This window comes from Capsella rubella, unplaced genomic scaffold, assembly GCF_000375325.1.
Source record: "Capsella rubella cultivar Monte Gargano unplaced genomic scaffold, Caprub1_0 scaffold_5, whole genome shotgun sequence".
In the NCBI taxonomy this organism is placed as follows: Eukaryota; Viridiplantae; Streptophyta; class Magnoliopsida; order Brassicales; family Brassicaceae; genus Capsella; species Capsella rubella.
In genome coordinates, this window is record NW_006238919.1 from 9,533,266 (window position 1) to 9,558,725 (window position 25,460).

A 25,460-nucleotide genomic window follows, 5' to 3' on the forward strand; every position below is an offset into this window, starting at 1 on the left:
AACTTTAAAAATGTATCTTTAAAGGAGTAGGAAAAAAAACTTTAAAAATGTATTTTTAAAGGAGTAGGAAAAAAAAGTCATAGCAATTTTCTTTGAATAAAAAATTATAACAACTCCATTTTATGTTTAGCTTATATGATATTTATTTTAATTAGAAACTAAAATTAGGAAAACATATTTTTGCAACAATGACACTTTTTTGAAAAACAAAACATACATATAACATACAACTTACAACACAATATCATAAAAAAAAATTAATGTTATATTATAAATAAATAAAAATGGTTGACAAAAAAAAAAAAAAAAAAAATAAAAATGACACATGTCAGAAGCATATAGCAAAACATGTCGCATTGTGAGGCAAAGTTAAGAAGAAAACTTGTCTTATTATATAAGATTTTATATATAGTATTTTATTCAACCATTTATATTATAAGGAAGATATTAGGCACAAAAATTTATGTTATATATTAATATTATTGTTAATATATACATCAGAATGATGTCTAGGTTGTCCCATCGTGTATACTTCGCGTTATATGGTATTGAGCGTGAATGCATTCTTGCGTTTGTCAAATTGTATATCATTTACTCTTAAAGATAATACTAACACAAAATGTCGATGATATGATATCACCGATTTTTTTTGGAATATGTGAATTGAAGGATATGTATCGCCAATAATAATAATAAATATTTGTAAAATAAAATCACCATTTTTCTTTAATTTAGTTTATTTAAATTAGTCATTATGCTTATATGAAGACTTTGTGTTATTAAAAAGTTACAACTTACCTCAACATTTTGCCGATCAAAGTTCAATAATCATTACACTGCGTATTAACATATAGAAAACAAATACAGTACTATATATGCCTATATGATATTACGTTTAAATATATATACACTATTATTAATGATTACAACTAAATGAGATTATCTACAAGTGCACTCACTCACACAAGAGGCGGCTATTATATTGCATAATTTATATAGATTCGTTGGTGATGTGTAATGTAAAGACGAATAATAGGGTTGGTGCTTTGTCTTTTTGTAAATGAAACCTAACAAATGAAAGAATAAGTAAGCAAAGGAAAAGACACTTTGCATTATGATCAAATGTAACTTTAAGAAAAAAGATTCGAAGTCTCTAGTTGAGCTGTGGGGATAGAAGTTGTAAGCCTTTAACGTGACCACGTTGGTCCTACCCCTTTAAAATCGAAGAATAGGCGGAGACGTGTTTCGTGTTATTAGTCAACCAGTCAAACGTCCGACGCAGACACAACACAACAAGAGAGAAGGCATAATTACTATTTATTGATCGCATTATGAAACACGTTAGAATCGATCTATCGAATAATTTACTTATGTCCATAAGCACCATAGAGCTTTATAAAATTATTAGGCAGTGTATCGAATGTTCGGAGTTATATTCTTCTTTAGGATATAAGTTGAATTTGTTGATTTAACGGTGCATTCAATTTTCTTATATAGAGACAAGTTGGGCATCGAAGAACTGTATAGGTGGCTATGACTTAGGAGCGTAGGAGTAGGTAACATATTTTAATACTCCAAGTCTCCAATACCGAAAGATCGATGAAGTAAAACAAAAGACTTAAAATCTAAAACTGAGTGCATGTAATTTTTTATAATGGTACATGTTTATTTGTTGTAATTGTTTTAAGGATCCATATCCTGATCCAACCAAACACATATACATGTGTACATACATAACTTAATCATCAATAATTACTAGTAGAAAATCCAAAAAAACTATCGAGCAAAACATGTAACACTTAACTACATTAACCAGAAAAAATAATATATGTATCCCAAAGGCCAAAAGTACAAAACTCGTTGATTATTATCGTTTTCAACTTTGTACGTATTAATGATATTAGGAACCCATAAGTTCCAAGATTAACCTTCCAAGGATATAAGAATTAGCATCAATCTCCAAAGTTGCTTGTGTACATTCCATAATCTTTTTTACAGATCAATTCCAGTCGCTTTCAACGCTCTTGTAATATTTTTCCACGAGATATCCAATATTTGATTGTTCAGCTGTTCACATCAGATAATTTTCTTCAAACTACAATTAATATATAATTGTAAAATGTCGGGAAAATTTGTTGTAAGAAGAACTTTTAAACACCGACATCAGAGTATGAAAATAAGCATCGATATGACCACGAACCTTACTAGATCTTTCCACGTGGGAAACATTAAACCGTAAATGCCGACCTGCCAAGTTTTTCTTCGAAGACAATAAACCACGTATAATAAAGATTGGACCATGCATAATATTGCATAGACTCTTCTTCATCTTTTTTAACTCTACCAAACCCCCAACGGTAAAATGACACGTGTAACTCAACAATTTTGTTTCTTGCAGAAATTTCATTGATATACAAAAAATTGCAATCGAAGAATAAGCTTAGAAGAACATATGCACATGGGCCATGTTCTTCTTTCGACTAAACTAATAACTAGACTCCACAATTAACACTACAAATGATGCATTGTCTTTTTAACGGAATCAATCATGAGGGAAACTTCCATTATCGCAAACAAATATAAAACTTTAATAAATTTGATTCGCCAGAGTAAACAAAACCTCACTAAATGTTAAAAAGTCACTTCCACATTTTTGTCTTCCAACATACAATACCGAAACACATTACACAAAGTTACTACATAATTACAGAAAAAAAAAACGGTAAGAATTAAGATAACTACTTTTAATAAGAAGCTACAAGAGTGTAAATGTAACAATAAATATACGAATAGGTTTGGTCTCTCTCAAGTCTCAAGACCATATAGACTATAGTTTTTATACACAACGGATATAAAACGCGCATACATACATTTGCCTTTTTACACACAACTTATAATATAAATATACACAACCATCTCTCTCTTACACATTTTTTTTCCTCTCATCCTATCATCATCACTAGTCACGACCACACACCACAGAAAAGGAGAATAAATCATTTTAGAGAGAGAGAGAGAGAGAGAGAGAGATAAAGGTACACCAGTGGCACACTCGTAAATAAAAGAATGTCTAAAGATTGCGGTAACCACGGTGGTGGCAAAGAAGCAGCCGTCCGGAGACTCTGCGCCGCCGTAATCGCCTTCATCCTTATAGTTCTCATCACCATCTTCCTAGTATGGGTCATACTCAGGCCAACAAAGCCAAGATTCGTCCTCCAAGACGCCACCGTCTACGCCTTCAACCTCTCGCAACCAAACCTCCTCACTTCCAACTTCCAAGTCACACTCGCGTCTCGTAACCCTAACTCCAAGATCGGAATCTACTACGACCGCCTCCACGTCTACGCCACGTACAGGAACCAGCAGATCACTCTACGCACGGCGATCCCTCCGACGTACCAAGGCCACAAAGACGACAACATCTGGTCGCCTTTCATCTACGGAACCGCCGTACCCATCGCCCCGTACAACTCCGTGGCTTTGGGAAACGAGCAAGGCAGTGGATTCGTACCGTTGGTGATACGCGCCGACGGGCGCGTGAGGTGGAAAGTGGGAACGTTGATCACCGGAAAATATCATATCCATGTTCGTTGTCAAGCTCCCATCAATCTTGGAAACAAAGCCGCTGGTGTTCTTGTCGGTGATAACGCCGTTAAGTACGCCTTGGCTTATAAATGCAGTGTGAACGTTTAGAAAGTTTGACGGCGTTAAGTTGCTTCTTCTTCTTCTCTCTTTTTTTTTTTTTTTTTCTTATCTATGATCAATCATTTTCTTGAAATTTACCAACCAAACTTCGTCCCACCAGCAGGATATATTATTTCTCTGTTTCTATATTAGTACATCTTTTAAAAGAAATTTCACTACTTTTGGTTGTTATTAAGCTTATTGTTGATTAAAGAAGAATTATTACAATCACAAAGGTCTGTGGTTGGATTTAATTGTAAATCCACTAAAGTTGAAATAAAATGGATAGATTTGGTTTGGTTCTTTTGAATTCCGATATATATTTTTTTTTGTTGCCTTAGTAAATTTTACTACTTGATTGTACTCAACGCAAGAACAAGGCCGCATACCAGCTGCTTCATATTTTTTTTTTTCTATTGTGTTTGTGTAGTTATAAATATCTAAAGGGTCTTAACTTAAATTTCTTCAAGTTTTGAAAAGCAATAGGAAGAGGAATATATTTCGTCGGTAGGGGGAAATGATTCGTGTGAAATATAACTTACGAAATCAAAATGAATTATTCTGCCAGGAGAGCCCGGATATATGCCCACAATTTTGTTTTGGATAAAGTAACTTACCTATTTTAGATGTGAAAAATGCTTGAATGGTAGGAGGTGTGAAATGTAAAATGATTGAAAATGGTTTGGTGAGACTTAAACAAGTAAAAAATTAGCCAACATCCACAAAAATAATTAAAAAATTAAGTAAACACTATACAGTAGTAGTATATATATGCTATATAGGCTGTTGTATTCGCACCCGACCAGTCAATGTCATGGCCCCTATTCGAGAAGCTTGGGCCTTCGAATTTCGTTTTCGGGCCCGTAGTTTTGTTAGATTTTAGTTGCACTGATGAATCCTAATTCGATATTTTTACTCTTTTTGATTTTGAAATCCCTTGGTGGAACGAAGGTTTTACTTAGACCACTATGCTTGTGGCACAAAATACTATCAAGAGTACAGGGATGAAAGGTAAGTTTAGTTCTATCCATATTGTGTGGTCTAGAACATACAGTTTATATCCGTTCTGAATGTTTCGATTGTAGTCTTTAGTTCTGTATCATTTCCATTCTCTGTGTTTGATAACTTTCCTCTTTTGTTGGTTTCAAACCGAAACGACCAAAGTTGCATGAGAGAAACAAAAAGAAAAGAACATAACCAAAATATCCTAAATCGGTAAATCCATTTGTTACAGATTTACAATAAGATTTCGGTTCGGTTTAAAATTTGGTTGAATACTCATTACGAAACCAAACAAACCGTATTGAGTATTGACACCGTATCTTTGACCGGGTCAATGTTTTGCTAATCGAAGAAAGAGAGAAAGAGATCAAACCTATCTCAGCCGTACAAAATCTCCTCACGTATCGTCTTAGAGAGATCATCACGGATAGGAGAAGGCGACGGCGTGTAAAACGGCGGCGAAGCGCAAGGAGTTGAAAACGGTGTCGTTCCGTCGTGATTATAGTCGCTAAAGTCAACCTCGTCGTCGCTTCCATCCGTCAGGATAATCTCCTCTACCACTTCATCCTCCTTCGCAAGATCCTCCGTAGAGATGTTTCCACGTGCTTCAGTTTCAACCGTCCGATGATCGGACTCGCTCGTACAGTCTTCAGCGATGGTAAACAGAGACTCCGAAGGTCCGCTAAGTATATTTTCTCCCGTTGACCACTTCGACGACGTCACGTCATTAACCGGCGGTGCGGCTGGAGGGAGCGGCGGAGCTGTGGCTGTACCGCCTATTCGGAGCTGTTTGTTCTCGAGGCAGAAGAGGAAGAAGTAAAGAAGCTCTTTGGACGGCGGTGGTGTAGCCGTGGGATCACCTCCACGGGAGGAGAAAACGTCGAGTTCTGAACCGGCGATACTCCGACGACGAAACCTTCGTTTCCACCACAAAACGTAGGCGAGCTGTGCCGTTACAGCGACGAGACAAAACGCGAACACAGCGACGAGTACTGCTGCGGTTTGGCTTAGACCCATTTCCACGAGAGACAGAGAGAGTTGTGTGAGAGAGTAAACCTTAAAACTGCATCGTTTCGTTTGTCTTAATTATGGATATTTTGTTTTGTGTGTTTAGTAGATAAGCACAGAAACTGGAGAAGGGTAGTTGAATTGTCCTAATCGGAAAAGAGTTGCTGAGTAGGTTCCGGTTAGAAAAGATCATTAATAGTCAAGTCGCGATTGAAAGTGAAGGTGTACAAATGTACATGACTTTACTATTTGTAGTTCTAAATTTTCTTTAGCTTTGTTGTTGACCCAAGACAAATCTATAGGTTTCTTGAATAGTAGTGATGATGCTTCTTCACTCGTGAAAAAGTCACGTTGAATAAAGCTAGGTGACTTGACTTTATTATTATTGCAATCAGAGCTTTGGGCCATTATATTATCAACCAACATGTATTAACGGGCCAATATAGTCTACTACTGGTAGGGTTTATGATTACGTCGAATTAATATTTCATTTATCCATATCAGGTTCATTCACTTTTGCCTCAATTTCAAAGATGGATCACAACGTTTTCAATTCACTTCACTCTTCTTGAAGATTTATGCAATTGAACTCACAGATATTTCCTTGAAATGACCACTTTTGTAAAGACATGGATTTGGGCCATGAAGTTCTCAAAGTCGTTTCTGCCAACACCACTCAGTTTAATAAAACTGAACCTCTATAGTGGATTCATGTGTTTGCTTACATTCTAATAAAATAACTCGTACGTACTCACTCTTGTTTTTAAAAAAAAAATTAATAACCAAAGAAGAAAAGGCTTACAAGAGAGGAGAAAAAGTTAGTTTGTTTTTATTGCTTTTTCAAAAAGATAAAAAAGCGAATTATGTGTTTGAGATCAAAGTTTAGGTCTATAATTACTAAATGCCCATCACAAGACACTCTTAAAAGCTTAAAAAGCAGAGAGATAGAATTTAGCTTTTTTACTCTTTCTCTCTTTTTTCCTCTCTTCTGCTTTAAAAGGGTCACCCACTTTCTGCAATTCTTTGTAAATTAATTAATTGTATACTTTTTTTTCCAAAATCATGCTTAGCTTTATCTTCCCCTTCCTGCTTTTGAGGATACAAAACTTTAGATTCCATGCATGAATTGATGGACATATCTACACGCATTCATATTATATGCCTTCATCTATATTTTGCAAAATATATCTATGTGTATATATATCGTTCTGCTTACACAAGGGAGTTTTCCTTCAAGTGGTATGATTTACATAATTTATAAATCATAAAATGTGTATCATCTTCTTTTCTTAAGAATCAAGATGAAGTTCGTTGAAGTATCTAAATAAGCTTTTTTGCATGCATATATAAAATAGTTTTTTCTTAAGATCGAATACATGTTTTTTAATATTAACATAAACAACTCGTTTTTCATATACGAATATTGTTCAAAGTAACCGCTCTTTTTCCACCCTAGCTACCACACAACATACCCAAGCTTTATATCTTATATTTAAAACCAAAGCAAAGCGCTACATTGTGAAAGGAGAATCATTCACAAAAGTGATCCACACATATTCTAAGTCCCGATCCAGGGGATGTACTGTGTAGTGTTTACATACATAACATCAATAATACCTATAACTTGTGAGCTTTAAATGAAAGCTAAACTCGAAAAGGCAAAAGAGAGAATTAGAGAAAAAGGAGTTTCAGATTCTAAGGTGGTGGCTTCTTCCTTTCTCTCGGGAGAAAATAAAAGAAAAAGATGAAATGAAACAGAGCGGCAATAAAGTTTGTGGAGATCTTTAATATCAATCGAGCTGTCTTGGATTCTAAAGGAAACAATGACCAAATTTGTATGCTTTATCTTTAGGCAGATTAAGGGATAACTATTGTTTGTCTACTCTACAATCCGTCGGTTTCATATTAGACGATGGTTTGGTGAAATGAGGACTTATTAAAGTATTTAAAACGCTAATCAAATATCTCCATGTCTTTAGTTAAAGAACAGATGGTTGTAGGGATTATGAAACAAATAAATTATTATCAAAAATGCGATTATAATTAACATGCTAACGAATTTTTTGTAAAGAGATTATAAGAATTGTTTATGATAAAATGTAATTGGGTATTAGGTAAAATGATATAGAGAAATAGCACCGCATGTCCTTTCTTCTAGCTTAAGCGTTCTTTCTTCTAGCTTAAGACTAGTTTTGTAAACTACTGTGAAGCAAACCAAAGTTTTTAATTAAATCCGACTTTTGTTTTATTTAATGTTCAAATCCATAAATATAAATATGTTCAAAATTTCAGACTTTTATTTTGGGATATTCCTTTATTTTGTGTTAAACCTTTCTAGAAGGATATGGGGTCGGAGAAACTTCAGTTTAAACATTAAGTTTTCAAATGATCGAGGAATATCCCAAAATTAAATTGAAAATATCAAATGCATGGTTAAAGATATATATACATGTAGGTGTGAATAACAGAATAAGTCATGTTTAAGTATTTCTTTTTTCCTTTTCAGTGAATACAATTTATTCAGTTTTATATGAACGAAAATACAAGTCACTTGATGTATTCACAAAATCTTTTTATAACTCTTGTATACTACTACGTTAGATTAATTCACTTTATTTTGTTTTGCTTTTTTTTTTTGTTGACCAGCTATTTCCATCACATTTTCATGAACATAATTAAATGACCATTTACGAACATAATATGATAATTTTACATTGCGGAAGAAGAAAAACAGATGAAAAAGGGAAAAAACTCAAGTTTCTCCGACCCCTTATCCTTCTAGAAAGGTCCTAAGCAAACATAAAAAATCTACAACTACACGTTTAGCCCAAAGTATTGTCCCAACCCAATGCAAGAGTTTTCCGTAAGAGAAACAAATATCGCTACCATAAACCATGTAATGCCAATGAGATCATACATGCATGCATGCATGATTACTACGTTGGTGATGACTTGAATTGAAACCGTGCATCCACCGCTTCGAGTAAGCCAATCTCATCACATGATTCTTCTTCACCAACGTCATCGTCAATAGATAGGTTGAGATCGAGTGCGACACAAGTAGCAACGTTCTTATCCTCAGATTGTTCTGAACTGTCCGATTTCTTATCAACAGGAGGAGAACAAGCTCTTGATCTTGAGCTAAACCTTTCACAACTCAAGATCACGATCGCGTCTCTAAGCGAAGCTTCGTCCCCACTTGCATTACGAACTCTTCCTCTCTCGATAGCTCTTTTGAAACCCACTTGAGACAAATAGTCAGCTTGCTCTATATCCTCCACTAAGAACACTCTTTTTGGATCAAACGAGACAGCTTCAGAGAATCTTTCTATGTAACTCCAGCTTTGTTCATCTCTCGACCTCTTGTTCCTCAAATCTTCTGCGTAATCCGATCTTGTTGAAGAGAAACTGCTTAAGCAGATTGAGACGAAGCTGTCTTGAGAACCGAACACGAGTTTGGCCAATTCTCTAGCGATCTTTTCTTTGGCATCTACATCAAGACCTTGGAAGAACATCCATGTATCTTCTTTTATATCATCGTTTCCGTTGATCTTCCTCGTACTCGATCCTGACCTGCATTTCAAGATTGTTTTCGCTAACTCCGGGACTATATCCTTTTGCCACGGTACCTTTTTCTCCAAGGCATCACATAGAGTTGCTAGGTTTTCTGCATTCATCTCTTTAAACCTGGGAGAGGCATGTTCCACCTCCATTGCATCGCTTGAAGAGGCAGCAGAGTTGATAGCTGAACTAGGATTCGAACAGGAAAGCTCTGTTTTCTGCTCGCTGTCATGTTCTGGAATGAACAGTCTTAAGTGAGATGTCTCAGGGACCACGGAATGATGACGATGCGTGTTTGTCTCGATCACGGGCCAGTCACCGTTGGTTTGAAGATGATGATGCATAATACTCGAAGGTTGAATGGAACCAGAAAAGGAAGAAGTAGGAGAAGAGAGTGAGAGAGTTTTTAGAGATGGTCTCTTGTGGATTGAAACGCAGATTGAGTTCCACTTCGCCACAAGTTCCTTGATAGACTCTGAATCCTACCAAGTCCAAGAATAAAAATTTAGACGCTATATGCAAATGGAAATGAGAAAATGAAATTGATTTGATGATGTTTATACAACTTACAGTGTTGCTATTTTGATTCTCCTTCTTGTACTGCTGAAGCCACGCCGGTAAAGCTGCAGTGGTTACATTGCTATTGCTATTGCTGCACTTTAAGAGTCGAGCTTCCGCCTCAAACTTGACCGAACATTCCTCACAGAAACTGAGTTGAACCGATGGCTGCAGCTGCAGTGACACGTTCTCTGACTTCTTAACTTCAACCTCACTGATTAAAAAACAAAAAATGTTGGTTAATTAATCAAGGAGTGTTGAAATTGATTTAGTCTTCAACATGAACGAAAATGAAGTAACTTATTATATGTGTATATAATAAAAAATATAAAACTTTTCTTCAGCATTTTCTCCAAAAGAAAAAAGCTTATAATAAAATAGAAAATAATAGAGAAAAAAGGTAGCAAAAGATGCACGTTGGTTCACCGTTCTTTTGAGATGATCACCACATAAAAGCAAAAACACTATAGGTAAAATTGTCCTTTTCGGAAAAAGAGACAAAATAGTTAGAACATATCCAACAAATATTAAAAATAAATAAATAACGTTACACATTATTTGACTAATCTCAAAAGGAGAAGACTTTTTACCTATCGGAGACGAGACTCAAGCGGAGGCTACTAGTAGTTGCCGGAATAGTAAGACTAGTGAGACACCAGAGGGACTCAAGCGAGGGTTGACCAGACTTGCATCTCACGTAAGTTTGTGAAGTCGCAAGACCCATCAACCAAAACCTCCCGTGATCTCCCATGACTAACCCTCGAGCCAACTTCCCAATCTCCATTATCATATGCTCCACAACACAGTAGTTGCTGTTATTGTTGTTATATACAGAATAAGAACCTCTGGTTCGTGATTCTACGAACCAGTTTAGATCTCCCAGATTTAGAATCACTCCTTTCCCTACACAGCTCCTCACCAGTGTCTCTAGCTCCTCTAGCTTATGTTCCACATCGGCTCTACTCGGTTGCCCGAACGATGAGAACGATAAAGTTATAAACTTTACGTCTTTTAATGCCTCGGGCACTTCTTTTTTGTCGACTTTCTCCATCACTGTTTTCACAACTCCGTCGACAGTGGCTAAGCACTCTCCAACGATCACGAAATTTCTTCTCTTTTTGTCGACTAGACTGTTGATAACGTTCATGACATCCTCGTTCCTGACAGGAGTCAACAGCTTTCCCTCTTTAGGTTTACTCGAAGAGGTTGTTTTGGAGCATATCTCTAAAGAAACAGCTTGCTCGACCTTGCTTTTCACTTGAGGACTCGAGAAACCAGCTTCTCTCATCACTCTACTTACGCTAGGATCATCGAGGATGGATATGATGAGCTGCTCCACCTCGATCTTGACTGCTAATATCGGTTGCTGCTGGCTCTCGATGGATCCACGTCGCTGGTGAGCCTGTGCACGTTTGAAAGCTGCACCAAGAGCGTTAGAGATAGAAGGGAAAGGGGAAGTTGGAACCCCTAACATAGGACTTCCCGCTGAGGTCGGGAGGCGGTTTAGAGCCACGTTGAAGCAGAGCTCGAGGGCTCTACATTGAAGAGGGTGAGTATGAGATTGGAGACAAGCTGTTCTAAGTAATCCCGTGGGAGCAGAGAGCATGGTACTAGCCACATGGAGAGGTGTGACCTGAGCATGTCCTCTCCTTCTAGCCAAGCCCATGGCTTGTTTCACCACGTTCGCAGCCTCAGGAGTGAGGGCTTGCTCCACCGTGCAACCTCCAGCTCTCATAGTAACAAAGCACAAGGTAGGGGTAGTACTAGCTAGTACTGTGAAGTGAAACTTCTACGAGAAAGGCTTCAAGGGTCTAGGCTTCATGCCATTTATCCTGGACAACAGACACTAAAAGCAGAAGGATCTATGCACTGTCTCTGTATGGAAGGTGGGGCAAAGTCCTTAACCTAAGAGCAGAGTAAGGATAGAAAGAGAGCGAAAGAGAGAGAGAGAGGAAAGAAAGAAAAGGGTCTGGTCTTCAAATATAAGAGGAAGGAGAAGGAGGAAATGTGTATGCTTTTCTTGTGAGAGAGGCAAAATTTTGGGGGGTTTTTTGAGGGTCCAAAGTGGATTTTGTAGTGCAAAGTGGAATGCATGTGATGACAAAGCAGTATCAAAAGGCAAAGGTAACTCAGCTTTGCCCATATATTCTTTTCTTTCTCAAATTTCACAAAAATAAAGATGTAATGGGGTACTGCAGCTAAGTGGGTCTCTCTCTTTTCTGCAAAGTGTATCACTTATTTAGAAAAGAACCTAATTAAAGATGCAAATCATCATTCACTTATATAATTATTTATATGGTAAATAGCCCTCAAGAACATTTGTAGGAAAAATTTGGGATATAATCGCTCTTCCTTTCTAGCACCTTGAGTCTATACTAGCCAATTCTCAACACTTTTTCAGACAATAGGTTCTTACTCTAGATCCAGATAAGTTAGCTAAACACAAGACCACATGTAAGCAACAATCTAGGAGCCACAAAAACATAGTAATGAAGAGATATATATTTATAGCCACTTAGAAAGCACATGGAGTGATATTGAAACTTCAGACATGTAATTTAGTTTCCTAATGGAAAACATGAACAAAGAACGATCACTAACTTGGTCTTTGTATCTTTTTTTTTGAATATTTGCATGGTATTTAGAAACTCAACCACCCCTAAAATATCAAAACACTAAAAAGCAAATCAAACCATCTGACCCATCACAGACATTATATATATGCATCTTTCACTTTCTTTTCGATATATACTTTCATAAAAGTGTGTAGCTTTTGGACCATATACTTCATTTTTAAAACGAGAGAGTAGTAGAAAACGAAGGTGTTTTGAACCAAGGAAAAGATTAAAAAGAAAGCGCATAAGCCAGTCTCTTAGTGGGGACAGTCTTTGATTGTATCTGCTATCAACACGACCAATCATTTTCAAGTGCCTAATGAAATCAGAGTTTCAGATCAGTAACAGGAACTCACCAATCAAATCTAAAGAAAATGAGTTATGAGATAACAGGAAACGTAAGATACTACATGTATATTTCTTCATAGACACACAATATATATCTAATCATATATAGAAGCAGCAAGTATTTTATAATTGTAACATAAGAGATCAAAAAAGTTTGATTCTCGTACCACTTACAAACATGTAAGCCATGTCTAAATATATATATCTTAACCTGATAACACTAGATATATACGCACACAAAGTTAAAGAGATGCAGATGCCTCTTGTTAAATCTTTGAAGAATCCATTAATAAGAAAATCACAAAACCATTATATGTTCAATGAAAGTTCCATAATCTAAACAGTGATTAATTAAGGAATATGCTATAATCAGTGAACATAAAGAAATGATTCCGCGTATGGATTATTCAAACATGAGATCATTGCAGTAATTGGTACAAGGAGCTTTACCTATTAGACTTCTACTTTGATGAAAACATATCTATATATCTCTCTCTCTCTCACATGAAGCATGCCACTGCATAGAAAGAAGAGAAATATGCACCACCATTCAACTTGCCTAGGAATCTTCAATAAGATTTATACACTTTGATAAGAGAATCATATAAGCTATATTCCCACTATAGATATATGTATGGCTTAAAAGAAAAATAAAACACTAAACAAATGATCTCTTCTTGTGGTGAAATATGAAGGATAGAGAATAAAAATTTACAATATCCTCACAAGAAACAAGAAATCTTCCTTTCATTCCCCAATCATCTTTTTTCAGCTTTTTACTTGTTTTTATGTAAACCTTCACCTGAAAGCCACTATTCTCTGCAACAGGTACTATTACACTCACTTACTCTCCCAATGCTTCTACAAAAGAAGCTAAAAATATCATTTACCCATGCATATATGTATCAACTCAAAATGGGAAAAACAACATAAGAATGTTGTGCCATAAAACAAAGAGAGAAATGATCCTATAATCATTAGCAGTCACATTTTTTGGGTCAAATAAGTCCAAGTTATGACCCAAAAGACACATGAATACATGATTATATGGATATAAGAGGACACCAAATCGTCTTGAATATAAGATCACTAGTTACAAGAGAGCTTTATTCTTCTATTTATCATGAAGGCTAGCTAATAGGACAGTAAACATTCAACTCGTTGTTATAGGGAATATATTAGTTTTCTATATAGGTCTTTCATAAGGATACTCCAAGTTCAAGGGATAGATCACATAAATGTGTACACATATGTGCATAAATGCTTAGTTACAAAGGAATTGTGGGACCAAACAGGAAAGTTATGAGAATAAACACAAACTCACAAACCGTTTCTTCCTCGTTGTCTTCGTTTGAGACAGGAAAAAAAGAAAGGAAATGAGCTTTGTTTATTAGCTTAGACCCAAAAGAGATCCAAAGGGAGACCAAAAATCATTTGAACACAAAAGTGTTTTAGAATGATAAGAGCCAAGGGAATATATGTGGTTGCTTCAGGCACACCCAATCAAAACCCTTTTCCTCCTTTAATAAAAATTAGCAAAACTTTGTTTGCCCTAACTAATCCAACCTCTACCACAAAAGAACCAACCATTTGCATAAACAAGTCTTTTCAAGAAAGTCATGTATATGACCAGAACAGTCGTCAAATGGGAATGCTTTAACAATGATCAGAGACCCCAGATGATTCTAAAGCGCTTGCGTTTACGAGAAGAACAGAATGTGAAATCAACCCGTCTCTCCATCCCACTTGCTAAAGTTTTTGCCAATGTAGACATCAGCTTTTGAAGAATTTAGCCTTTTATTACAAAACAACACATAATATTTTGCATCAGATTTTTAAAAAATTGCTTACAAGAATATTTGCTTGTTTCACACTAAAATTGAAACTAAAACTTGTAGGAAAAAACAAAAAAATTAGAAAATAAACACAACATTACGCGTTTATTAGATGAAAATTAAAGAAAGTTAAAGGTTTGTTTATGAGCTTAATCCCAAAAGACACACAATTAAAGGTGAGATCAAAATCATTTGGAATGCGAAAGTGTTTTGAACGAAAGAAAGCGAAGGAATATAGATGGTTTCTTCTGGCACACCCAATCAAAACTTTTTTTCTCCTGTAGTTAATCAAAACCAACTAACTTTGTTTGGCTCGACAGAAACATCCAGCCTCACGAAATAAAGAGAAGAAAGTCATTTGTGTAAACCAATCCTTTCAAGAAAGTGTGAGACCAGGAATAGGATGGTCAAAAATGTGAATACTTTAACCAAGACCAGACCCCAGATGATTCTAAAGCACTTATGTTAGCAAGAAAGATACATCGTAAATCTTAAGAGTCTCTTCATCTCACTTTATAAACGTTTGAGTTAATGTAATAATATCAGCTTTTGAAAGACTTTGGCCTTATACAAAATGTTTTGCACTAGAATCTTTAAAGAAAAAACCAAGGTATTAATTGCTTGTCTTGAGTTAAAGAAACTGGATTTGAATCGTGCATGAGTTTTAAAACGCATACGTGGTTTTGTGTGTCTTTCTGCATGACTTTTCCCAGTGGTTTCTATCAAATCAAACCCTTTTCCAGGCGTTTCATGGGAACACATACAATATAGAAGATTGCCTCAAGAATTCTATAAACAATATTTAAAAAAAGGCGTACTCTTATCACTAAATCAAGTATATATAGAAAAACAACATATGGGATTATCTACTCAAAAGGGACTCCAATTTTTTTTATTTTTTTAGCTCTCATTCAAAATAAGCATCTTTATTCTCCTGGGTGTGGCCATGTGGGATAAAAAAAAAAAGAAAGAATAGAGAAGTAGCAAAAGAGATATGGGAATAGTTTAAGGCATAATTTATCCTTTGGATGGCGCCTAACTTTAAGAAAGAAAGAGATAAACTTTAAAGATTAAAGGAGAGGGAATGGAGAAAAGTTGTCCTAATTTTGACATGACAGCCTTCTTAATCTAATGTTATGACATTTATTCACAACATCTTTCTTTATTCACATATATAATCTTTTTCTTTTCAAGCCTTGCTACACAACATTTCTCAGTTATCCCACAATCTAAAAGGAAAGGTTCGTTTTGTTTCAGATATATTTGCGTGTTCCTTAAAGATCTGAACTGTGGCATATACTCTTCATATATCTCACTTGTTCCCTACATTTTCCAAGGGTTTAAGCTAGCGCAAGTGTCATTATCATATCATATCATATCATATCATGGGATAAATATGTGAATCCATAATGTCGAAGAGATCTTAGCGTATGCAGTTAGAAGAATCCGATCACAAGAAACACTCCGAGTTTTTATGATACAGGACACCAACTATATATATGAAAAAACAAAATTAGTTAAAAACTACAAGGTTCTTCTGATCTTTAAGCAAAAATCTTAAATATGTGATGCTATAACAACGTAACTAAAAATATCAAGAAAAACAAATTCCTACAAGTCAAGTTCTGATGCACGTAATAAAAATCAAAACAAAATTCTTGATAATTTGCTAGATTCATGATGATTATCTTAAGTATTATCATTAATCTGAACACTGTGGATTCAGGCTCATATCGAGACAGCAACATTCGATTAAACCAAAGAGATAAACAGATACAATCTTATAATCCTGAATCAATCAAGAGGCATGAGCTCAAAACTAACCTAAATCGGATGTCAGAAAGAGGAACCCATGTTCGACCGTTTCGCTTGCATAATCCTCCACGCGCGTCTAGGTTTCGGCTTGTTTCGTGACGGGTCAAAAATAAAATGTTATGATCCTCTCTAGTTCCTAGACGAGACGAGCTAATTAAAAAAAATTGAAGCCCGTTTAAATTCACAGAAGGAATGAAGCCCACAAGTTAAGGCCCATTAGTAGTCCAGATAAAACTTTCTACCAACAGTTTGTTCTGTGGTTAACCACAAGTCCACAAGACCACAACAACAACACCTTGTTGTCACCTTCTGCGATTTTTTTTGTGATAAGAGTGGTTTCCTAGTGAGATAGAAAAATATCTATCAATATGTGCTGTAATATTAGTGACGTTATTTATGAAAAAAATGGTCATGGTCTGAAAGCTTGGACAATACTTACTTTCACTTTATCTTATATTTCTCAGGACCAAAAGTGTCAGATGAATGAGATCCATCCAGCTGCATTTTGGCTAAACAGTGTGTCCCACTCTTTTAGTCGGTCGGGTCGGGCGCAACTTAGTGCAACCATTACACTAAGGGGGTGTTATTCAACCTTGTAATTTAATTGATTTGGATATATTTCAAAATCTAGCGTTATTTAACGATGTATTTTAAAAACCACAATAAAATCTGCTGTTATTGGATTTAACATTTGTTGGATGTATTTTAAAGTATTTTAAAACAAGCGTTATTCAATTTTCAATGGATTTTGTTTTCTTTAAGATTTTAATGTATTTTACATCTAAAACACGTACAAACACAATCCTAACACTTTTCAAAGGATTTCATCTCTTTCATACCAAATCCATCTTAATTGTATTTAAAGGCTATTGAACTTTAAAATCCACCTGTAATTAAAATCCCTTAAAATTCTCAATCCAATAACACCCCCTAATTATTTGGTTTGAGAAGATTTGTAAACTGTATATAATTAAATGACATCCAGCTAACTCTATCTGCAAATCATTTTTGCTCAGCATTTTCTTAACTGATTCACATATAATACTAGTAGATTATATTTAAACTTATTGTTTGATGATTAGATTCCTAAAGTGTTACTGTTTTCTTAATCACATTGATTACTCAAGTTGACAATGAAAAAGAGGAGGTCACATTGATTACACTGACCAAACAAACATTACACTGATCGCGCGCGCCACCAAAATAAAATGAACCAATTGGAACTTCATTAGGTTTGGTGTTTTTTAAAAAAATATCTTAATCTAATGAACCTTTTTGTGAGCTGGCATGACAAAGAAGGTGCAATTTGCTTTAAATTTTATAACCAAGTATTTGACAAAACAAATAAAAAGATAACAAAAACTTATTTTGCTATTGCTTTATTTAATTGCCTCCTTTTTACAATTCTTTACATACGTTATGAATATATTCGAAGTTTCTTAATCCTATATTATTCGAACTGTATATAAACTCGAAAAGTCTACTTTTTCTTACTTTTGGATCTTTTAATACACGTGGATATGTACATTTACATGTTTTTGTTTTACATCAAAAAAAAAAAATCATCACAATTAGCGAATATATTAGTGGTGTGTTTGGTTATTTTTTTGATCATTATTGGACATCGACGTGTGTATCACTGTTATTACTTTATTAGCTTCCATCTCCTCATGTTAATAATAATGTCTACCTTCCACATTTTTTAATCAAATCCAAATTAATACGATAAATAAAATTTTTTTAAAAAACAGTTAAATTTTATTTCTTACTACAATTACATATTTCTTTCTCATGATTTATAAACATTTAAGATCCTCTTTTTTTCTTATTTCGTAAAACACAAAAAAAAAATCATAAAAATTGATCCTTGGTAAAAGTCAAATTTACCCTTGAATACTCAAGGGGTACACTTCTTCTTGGCGAACCCAAACCTGTCATTCTCCAAATCGTATTCAACCAAATAGTTCTGCTGCTGGAAACTCCCCAGTATTATCGCCGGACCTGTCCCGCCGGAGGGATTCACCGTGTTATCGGAAACCACCGTCAGGCAAACGGTCTCAGAGCTCCCGACGAACGAGAAGTAATTCGATATCGGCAGCTCCATCTTCGCTCCTCCTTTAAACTCGAAAATCAGCTCCGGCACCGATACATCTCCTTTCCCGGCGATATTAAAACACGGTCCGAGTCCGGTGAGCTTCTCCAAGTCTTTCTCGCGTGTGTAATTCGACATCTGCGCCGCGAATTCTTCGGCCACGAGAGTAAAAACGGGTCGCTCCATGAACGTGAATGTGGATCCGGAATCGACGATGGATCCTCCGTTACCGTTCTTCCCCGGCGCTAGGAACTTGTAGGGAACCTTCACGTGCTTGCTTCCGACGTAGATTCGCCGGAGGTTGAGGTAGTAGTACTCGAGAAACGCTGCGTTGGAGACATTGGGGTTTTTTCTAAACGGCGTGTAGCTAAGACCCGGAGTTTTCGAACCGGAGTTATGACCCGACCCGGTGTCGAGGTCGAGATCGGTGGTTACGTTGGTATTGTCGAACCGACGAGAAACCAAACAGTGAGAGAATCTTTTGAGTTTCATCTGAGAAGGAATCGATTCGGGTCCTCTCCCAAACCCGGCGATACCAGCGGGTTGTCGGGTCGAGATAATTGAGCATCCGACTACGAAATCGGGTACCTTTAGATCCGGGAAATCAAGCGTTTCGGTTAATAAAATCCCAGCCGTTGATCCTAATCCGTATTGGAGAATGTACGGCGGACAAGCGACGGTGCAATTCCGGGTATTCGGGTCACATCCTCTGCATTGAACATTGGCTCCGAATAGGAACTGGCATTTCGGATTCTGACACCCGATAACCCGGGAAGAGGAAGAGTTCTTGGGGATAAATCTAGGGATTTGGGTCGGATCCAAACCGGAGAAACTGCAGCCGGAGCAGAGGTACCTCGAGGTACAAGGGAACCAAACGAGACTGCTTCCGGTATCGAAAACGAACGGGATGGTTTGAGACGGCGTACCAAAGCTTAGTGAGACCGAGTAACCGCCGTAGCTTTTAGCGGAAAGAGGGGATTTCACGACGGTGGCGGAAGCTGTGGAGGCGGAGGAGAGAGCGTCGTCGTCGGGTTTAACAGAAGCGCCATGTTTGATCTTATGAGCTCTAGCGATTGAGGAATCGGCGAGACGGCGGAGTGAGAGGTAAGGATCTTTAGAAGGTAAGGCGCCGTCAGAGTGGGATAAGGAAGAGAGAGGTAATTTGACGGCGGAGACGACGGCAGAGAGGAAGAAGAAGAAGAAGAGAGGAGACGAAGACATTGTTGTGTTTGTGTTTGTGTTTTGGGGTTTGATGGCTTATGGGTTAAGTAAGTAAAGAAGGAGAAAGAAGAAGACAAAGAAGTGGAAAGTGGAGAATCATGTTCGATCTCTGTGACTTTCTTCTTCTTCTTCCTTTTTTTTTTTTTATTAGAACTTAATCAAGTTAATAATAAATGTGTCTTGTTTTTTTTATACGTGGAAACTTACTACAAAAAGTAATCTTTCTTATTATACGTGGAAATGTATTTTAGTACCGTCGACATGTATACATTAGATGATGATACAGAGCCAGCCAATACGTATTTGTATTCTTTAGAAAATGCCAATGCTATCGAATTTGTGGATGTATGTGTGTTAATTAATAATATTCCCTATTACAAAATACTGAAATCCAAATACTAATTATAGAACAAATAATAATAAGTTGCATGCATATATCGTTAAATTTTCTGTTTTTAAACTATACGAAATAAAAAAAGGAGAGAAAACAGTCACAATAGACGTACACTCTTTTTTTGTCAATTAATTGGGGTTTGATTGATAGGCCATGTGATCGCTCAAGTGGCACTAAACCCATTTACAAATCATGTGATGCATTATGCAGATCTTTTCTAACCAAATTTACACGTTGCTCTAATTGAATAGTTTTTGTTTGGGTTTTATTTAGGAATGAGGTCCAACTTTCTCACTTTAATTTAATTCATAAAGGAGGAAAAAAAAAATCAATAACTTTTGTCACCAAATTAACTAATTACGATATGTTTTTTTCCATATTTACGCAACTACATATCAAGTTCCAGAGTTTTTGTGATTCCTAATATACTCTTAAAGCTCTTGTTTTTCTTTCATTTTTTTTTTGCGTATAGACTGATATAAAAACTTTGAATAGAAAAATAAATCGTAACATGAAGTTGGACGTTATGAATCGATTGACCAAATAAAAGCACGTTGGATACAATAAGGTGTGAGTAATCGACCACATGCATATTTGTTGACCCTTATAAAACTATGTGACCTTACACTTTTATAAAGTAGCAAATAGTCTTAAACACACATAATTTGAAGGCTTTCTCAAACATGTGACTTATTATTAATGCACATAGTCACACGTAACCATATTGATTAAATGAGCAATCAAAGTCAAATAATTATATTTAATACACACACCCGAAAAAAAAAAAGGTTTTGGCAACTATATATGAACTTGAGACAAGTGATTTTGCGACTTAAACATAGTTGTAGACGAAAGCTTTCTTTTAATTAAATATTCCAGAAAACACAAATGTAAGCATAGAGTGTCAGAAGTAGAGTAAACAGGTCAAGCCAGATAATAACTAGTTTTCACAAATATGAAGGAACATGTACCAACACGGTAGAGTCAACTGAAAGGATTTTTTTTTTTTTTTTTTTTAACATCTTATTTACAAGTGGCTTGTGAATGGACCAGCAGGCAGCAACAATGGTACTATCAGTCTGGTAAAACTACCAAAACCAGAAACGCAGAAAGAAAAATATGGAAAAATTGGTTTTATCTCTAATTCCTCTACGAATAAGTTAAAGATGCGATAATGAAAAGTGATATTACTGATAATGGCTTTGTCGCTTTAGTCTTTACAAATGAGAAATTAAAGAGTGCATATATATTATATGCTCTTCCATTAAATCTTGATACTTTTATGAGAGTATATTCACACACAGATTAATGCTTCAAACAAAAAGTAGTGATGTAGGTTACATCTAGAAGATGGTGAGCGAGAGCTTTCCTAGTTAGACTCATCGATCCAATGATTTTTTCGGATGCGTTTGTTTAAAAGTTCTATTTTATTATTGTTTTGATTAGGAGTTATGTCATTTTAAGTAATCTTAAGTTATGTCTTTGGGATTACTGTTCTGTTGGATATATGGGTTTTTATTTCACAGTAAAACTATCTTGAGGGTTTTTTTCTAGCGTGCATGATATAAGAAGAATAAATAAATTAAAAGATACGTTTTCCTATCTTGAGTTTGGAATTTCTTTAAAATCAACCTCTTCGTCTTTGAGGAAACCTTTCATGTCTCAAGGAATTTTGAAGTTTCCGTCACGTAGTATATATTTTGATTGTTCTTTATATATATATATATATATATATATATATATTTAATTGTTTATAGTACGTATTTACTAACTAACGACAATACTCTTACCAAAAAAAAAAAAAACTAATGACAATACGTATAACGAAACTAATCCAAATGACTATTCTTTTACAGAATAGAATTCAAATGTTTTTGATTATGGTTTTTCTTCTGACCGGAGCATATATGATTATTTTTGATAATATAGTTTATATTATTCTATTATTGATCTTAAAGTAAATAGAAGCAAACGGTGTTCATATATACTATAAGGTAGTGAGCTATTTTCTTTTAGTATTCTAACAAAACACCATCTATCATATAACTAACTTTTAATAATGGATTCCAAGTATTAGTTTCACATAGAATATGATTCAATCAAATAGAGAAATGTAAGAATAGTTGAAAAGGGAAGAAAGATTTGAGAACTATCACGGGAAAGAAATATCAAATGCATGGAACGAAAGGGACAAAAACAAAATATAATAAGAACAAAAGATTTCAGAGAAACGATTATAAATGTTTATGTCCGTGGAAAAATTAGGGAAGCACGTGAATTAACTTAACACGGAGGTACATTGGTGGTGGGACAAGCGGTGGTGCCGTGGTGGTCTACTATATGCCTTGTTGTATGTATCACATGGTGACGTCACCTCCAAGTCTAAAAGTTATAAAGATAAAATTCTATCTTCGTACGTAAGAAAACGATTAAAGTGCCTAATTATACGTATACTGTTGATCATGTATTAATAATATAAGTAATTTTGACTACATTTGAAGTCTTGGAAGTCGAAAAGTTTGTTCTCTAAGTAGTACTCATTCCCTGTCTTAAACTTATTTTCTAGAAGCTGTGATAGAATAGCTTGATTTCGTGTTAGAATTAATGATTATGAGTATGGGAAGTTGAGACAAATGAATTAGAGTAGTGTTAACCAGAGTCCAGAACAATCTTGTTAACGTTGCAGAACCAAGTTCATCATTGGGTTGATAAGGTAGTGACTACTGACTAATATATGTGTGTTACTTGGTACATAATACATTTGAAGTTTACAGTAATGCGATTGTATTCAGTTCCAACTTTTTTCTTTTGTTTAGAGGCTAGAGTCACTCTAGTTCTATTTCGTAATCTTGAATTTGTTTTCTGTCTTTTTGTATTTTTATTGTTAGTTTTGGATTATATTCGCTTTGTTGTCGCTAATTTAATAACATACAAATGGCTTTCGTTCGTTACTGATTTGACGACAATATTATATTTGGTGATAACATCATAATCAATATATTTACTTTAAGATCAATAATAGAATGATAAAAACATGTAACTCAATGTTATATAATAGTGTTATCGTTGCACTCGAATTTACACATTGTTGAAAAAACAAACAAACGTTTTTCTCTAGTAGTAAAAAAAAAACAAACAAATTGTATTACATTTGGCTTATCGGTTATTATTGTTATCGGTCGTCACTGATATCCCTGACTACAAAACAAAATATTGATTAGATAACTTAAATGTTGGTACAAAATTTTCCTTTTGTAAACATAGATTGGATGCTGCTCCATTGAATTATCGCTTATGGGCTTTAATTTGGACGTTACAATACTTGATGAAACTATGGGCCTTAATTTAGACATTACAAATGTTCCATAAGTCATAAAAGTGTTGAGAGCATTAAAAATGTATAAAAGTGATGAATCTGCAGATTATAAAAAAATAAAAAATATAACTCACAAATTTTTTATCATTGTTTACTTTACATATCTACTCGCTGGTAATCTCTAGTGAATCATCATCTAAAGCTATTTTTCAATTACAGTGATTATAATGATGTTCTCTTGACATGTCGTGGTCTTATAAATTAGATAGGACCAGATTCGTTTGTTTTGGCTCAATCATGAAATAAAAATGGGACTTTGGATATTATTGATTGTAGGGCAAAATGGTCGAAGCAACATGTGCGAGCATTCTCGTTAGAATGAACTCGAGCGGATGCAACGTCTAACGAACGTCAAAAATATTAATCGAGAGGGTGACTTCTATTTGACAAAGTGATAATGAATAGAAAAGTGACCAATGAGACATGATTCATGTGAAATGGGGCCAAAGCAGCTCCCCTATTTGACCCTTTTCTTGTGATGACTTTATTCAACCCTTTCCGTGATCTATGTGCCGTCAAAATCGTCTTCGTTTAGGAAGACTTATTCAAACTGCAACCTGGTTTTATGTACTTTTAGAGAAAAATATTACATAGTGCTTGTAATGGAATGAATTAGCTTTACATTACATTGCATTTGTGTCCTATGCATTTTTAAAACGTAAAACACAAAACAGAGAAAAGTAATCAATTTTGTACCAAAAGGCAGACACACTAGTTGATTAAAAATCAAATATGATCGTTGTTTTGCTTTGAATAATAGATAGTAATCGTGACTGGAGCGTTCAGCTGCCAACCATCTAGCTTTGCTACTTTAGCTACATACATACATCTCTCCTTTTCAATTTATCCAAAAATTTGGTTTGATAAATATATTTCTAATTCTAAAAAGCAAAAATATAATGTCCCAATGTTAAATATTATATCAATACGCTATACCTTTTTTGACTTTTAAAATGAAAGAAAAAATAACGTGATGATTGATCATGATATTGATATATATATATATATATATATATAAACTTGTTAGCTCATATCCAAATTATACTTCCAAACCTTATCACTGTCTCTTTTTGTCTCAAAAAAAATGGAGTCTGAGAATTTGATGAATCTATCTCTTCTCCAACGCAGAAACGTTTCACAAACCCTAGACTTAGAGCTCGTCTCCGCTATCAACAAATCCTCAGATGATCCTCTCCCATATTACACCTCCCTCAAAGACATCCTCCCTTCCTCTTCTGCCACCGTCGATTCTCCTGCCGTCTCCTTTGCCGTCACCTCTGCTGCGTCAGGTCAAACCATAAGGATCCGCAATCGCCTTGTGAAGCAAGCCGCTTGTGCTTACCTTCAGCCTTCTACTCCAACTCCATCCTCCAACCCTTCATTCCTCCACCGTGTCTCCTCCTCTCTCATCCGTCTCTTCTCTGCCTTCTTTGATTCGCTCCTCCGCATCTTCCCATCTCCTCGAAAAATCTTTAGAGCTTAGTGATTGAAATAGAACAGAGAGAATTATAATCAATTCTTGCATAATAATCTTTGTTTTTTTTTTTTATTATGATTCAATATATTTTTTTCTATCATCTTAAAATAAATCGTGAAGGTTTTTGAGGTTCACGGTTACCTAAGACGCCTTAACTTGGGCCCTGGAAGTGGCGCGAGACAATTCGCCCGTTCGGTTTTTCTCAAGAAGAATGATGTCAAGAGTCAAAACTTGTCAAACGGTAAATAAAGGAAGGCGCCGCTGATGTATTTGTTACGTGTAACATTTGTTTGTTTGTAATCAAAAGTTAAGAAAAACATGTTACGTAATTTAAGGACTTTGACACCTATATCCAAACTATTTAAATGTTTTACTATATATTAAAAATAGTTGATTTTACTTCCCATGAATTCTTATGAAAAGAGACCACGACTATATATATATAGTGAAGACATCCTTTCTTCCTCCTCTACT

General features: G+C 35.3%; 5 protein-coding genes across 5 annotated transcripts; 2 read left to right on the top strand and 3 right to left on the bottom strand.

The window, feature by feature from the left end:
• The first annotated feature begins 2,888 nt into the window (after nt 1-2,888).
• LOC17886322 (NDR1/HIN1-like protein 12) lies at nt 2,889-3,994 on the top strand. Its single transcript, XM_006291789.2, has one exon. The coding sequence runs from the start codon at nt 3,067-3,069 to the stop codon at nt 3,691-3,693; it is 627 nt and encodes a 208-aa protein (XP_006291851.1). The 5' UTR covers nt 2,889-3,066; the 3' UTR covers nt 3,694-3,994.
• Nucleotides 3,995-4,873: 879 nt separating this feature from the next.
• On the bottom strand, nt 4,874-5,997 carry LOC17885383. Its single transcript, XM_006291782.2, has one exon. It carries the CDS (start codon nt 5,701-5,703, stop codon nt 5,065-5,067), a length of 639 nt encoding a protein of 212 aa, XP_006291844.1. The 5' UTR covers nt 5,704-5,997; the 3' UTR covers nt 4,874-5,064.
• Nucleotides 5,998-8,354: 2,357 nt separating this feature from the next.
• LOC17885376 (protein SMAX1-LIKE 3) lies at nt 8,355-11,740 on the bottom strand. The gene is made up of 3 exons (XM_006290545.2): nt 10,404-11,740; nt 9,826-10,027; nt 8,355-9,737 (listed from the first exon to the last, which is right to left on the bottom strand). The coding sequence occupies exons 1-3, from the start codon at nt 11,546-11,548 to the stop codon at nt 8,631-8,633; spliced, it is 2,454 nt and encodes an 817-aa protein (XP_006290607.1). The 5' UTR covers nt 11,549-11,740; the 3' UTR covers nt 8,355-8,630.
• A 6,478-nt stretch (nt 11,741-18,218) lies between these two features.
• LOC17886113 (probable aspartyl protease At4g16563) lies at nt 18,219-19,990 on the bottom strand. The gene has a single exon (XM_006290991.2). It carries the CDS (start codon nt 19,737-19,739, stop codon nt 18,324-18,326), a length of 1,416 nt encoding a protein of 471 aa, XP_006291053.1. The 5' UTR covers nt 19,740-19,990; the 3' UTR covers nt 18,219-18,323.
• Nucleotides 19,991-24,568: 4,578 nt separating this feature from the next.
• On the top strand, nt 24,569-25,324 carry LOC17887296. The gene has a single exon (XM_023783269.1). It carries the CDS (start codon nt 24,594-24,596, stop codon nt 24,990-24,992), a length of 399 nt encoding a protein of 132 aa, XP_023639037.1. The 5' UTR covers nt 24,569-24,593; the 3' UTR covers nt 24,993-25,324.
• Nucleotides 25,325-25,460: the final 136 nt, after the last annotated feature.

Bases quoted from the DNA above. Each gene is read 5' to 3' on its own strand.
- LOC17886322 (XM_006291789.2), top strand. From the start codon at position 3,067: ATGTCTAAAGATTGCGGTAACCACGGTGGTGGCAAAGAAGCAGCCGTC.
- LOC17885383 (XM_006291782.2), bottom strand. From the start codon at position 5,703: ATGGGTCTAAGCCAAACCGCAGCAGTACTCGTCGCTGTGTTCGCGTTT.
- LOC17885376 (XM_006290545.2), bottom strand. From the start codon at position 11,548: ATGAGAGCTGGAGGTTGCACGGTGGAGCAAGCCCTCACTCCTGAGGCT. The intron at 10,028-10,403 runs GTAAAAAGTCTT...TTTTTTAATCAG, and splicing joins TTGAGTCTCGTCTCCGATAG to TGAGGTTGAAGTTAAGAAGT. The intron at 9,738-9,825 runs GTAAGTTGTATA...TGGACTTGGTAG, and splicing joins AGAATCAAAATAGCAACACT to GATTCAGAGTCTATCAAGGA.
- LOC17886113 (XM_006290991.2), bottom strand. From the start codon at position 19,739: ATGTCTTCGTCTCCTCTCTTCTTCTTCTTCTTCCTCTCTGCCGTCGTC.
- LOC17887296 (XM_023783269.1), top strand. From the start codon at position 24,594: ATGGAGTCTGAGAATTTGATGAATCTATCTCTTCTCCAACGCAGAAAC.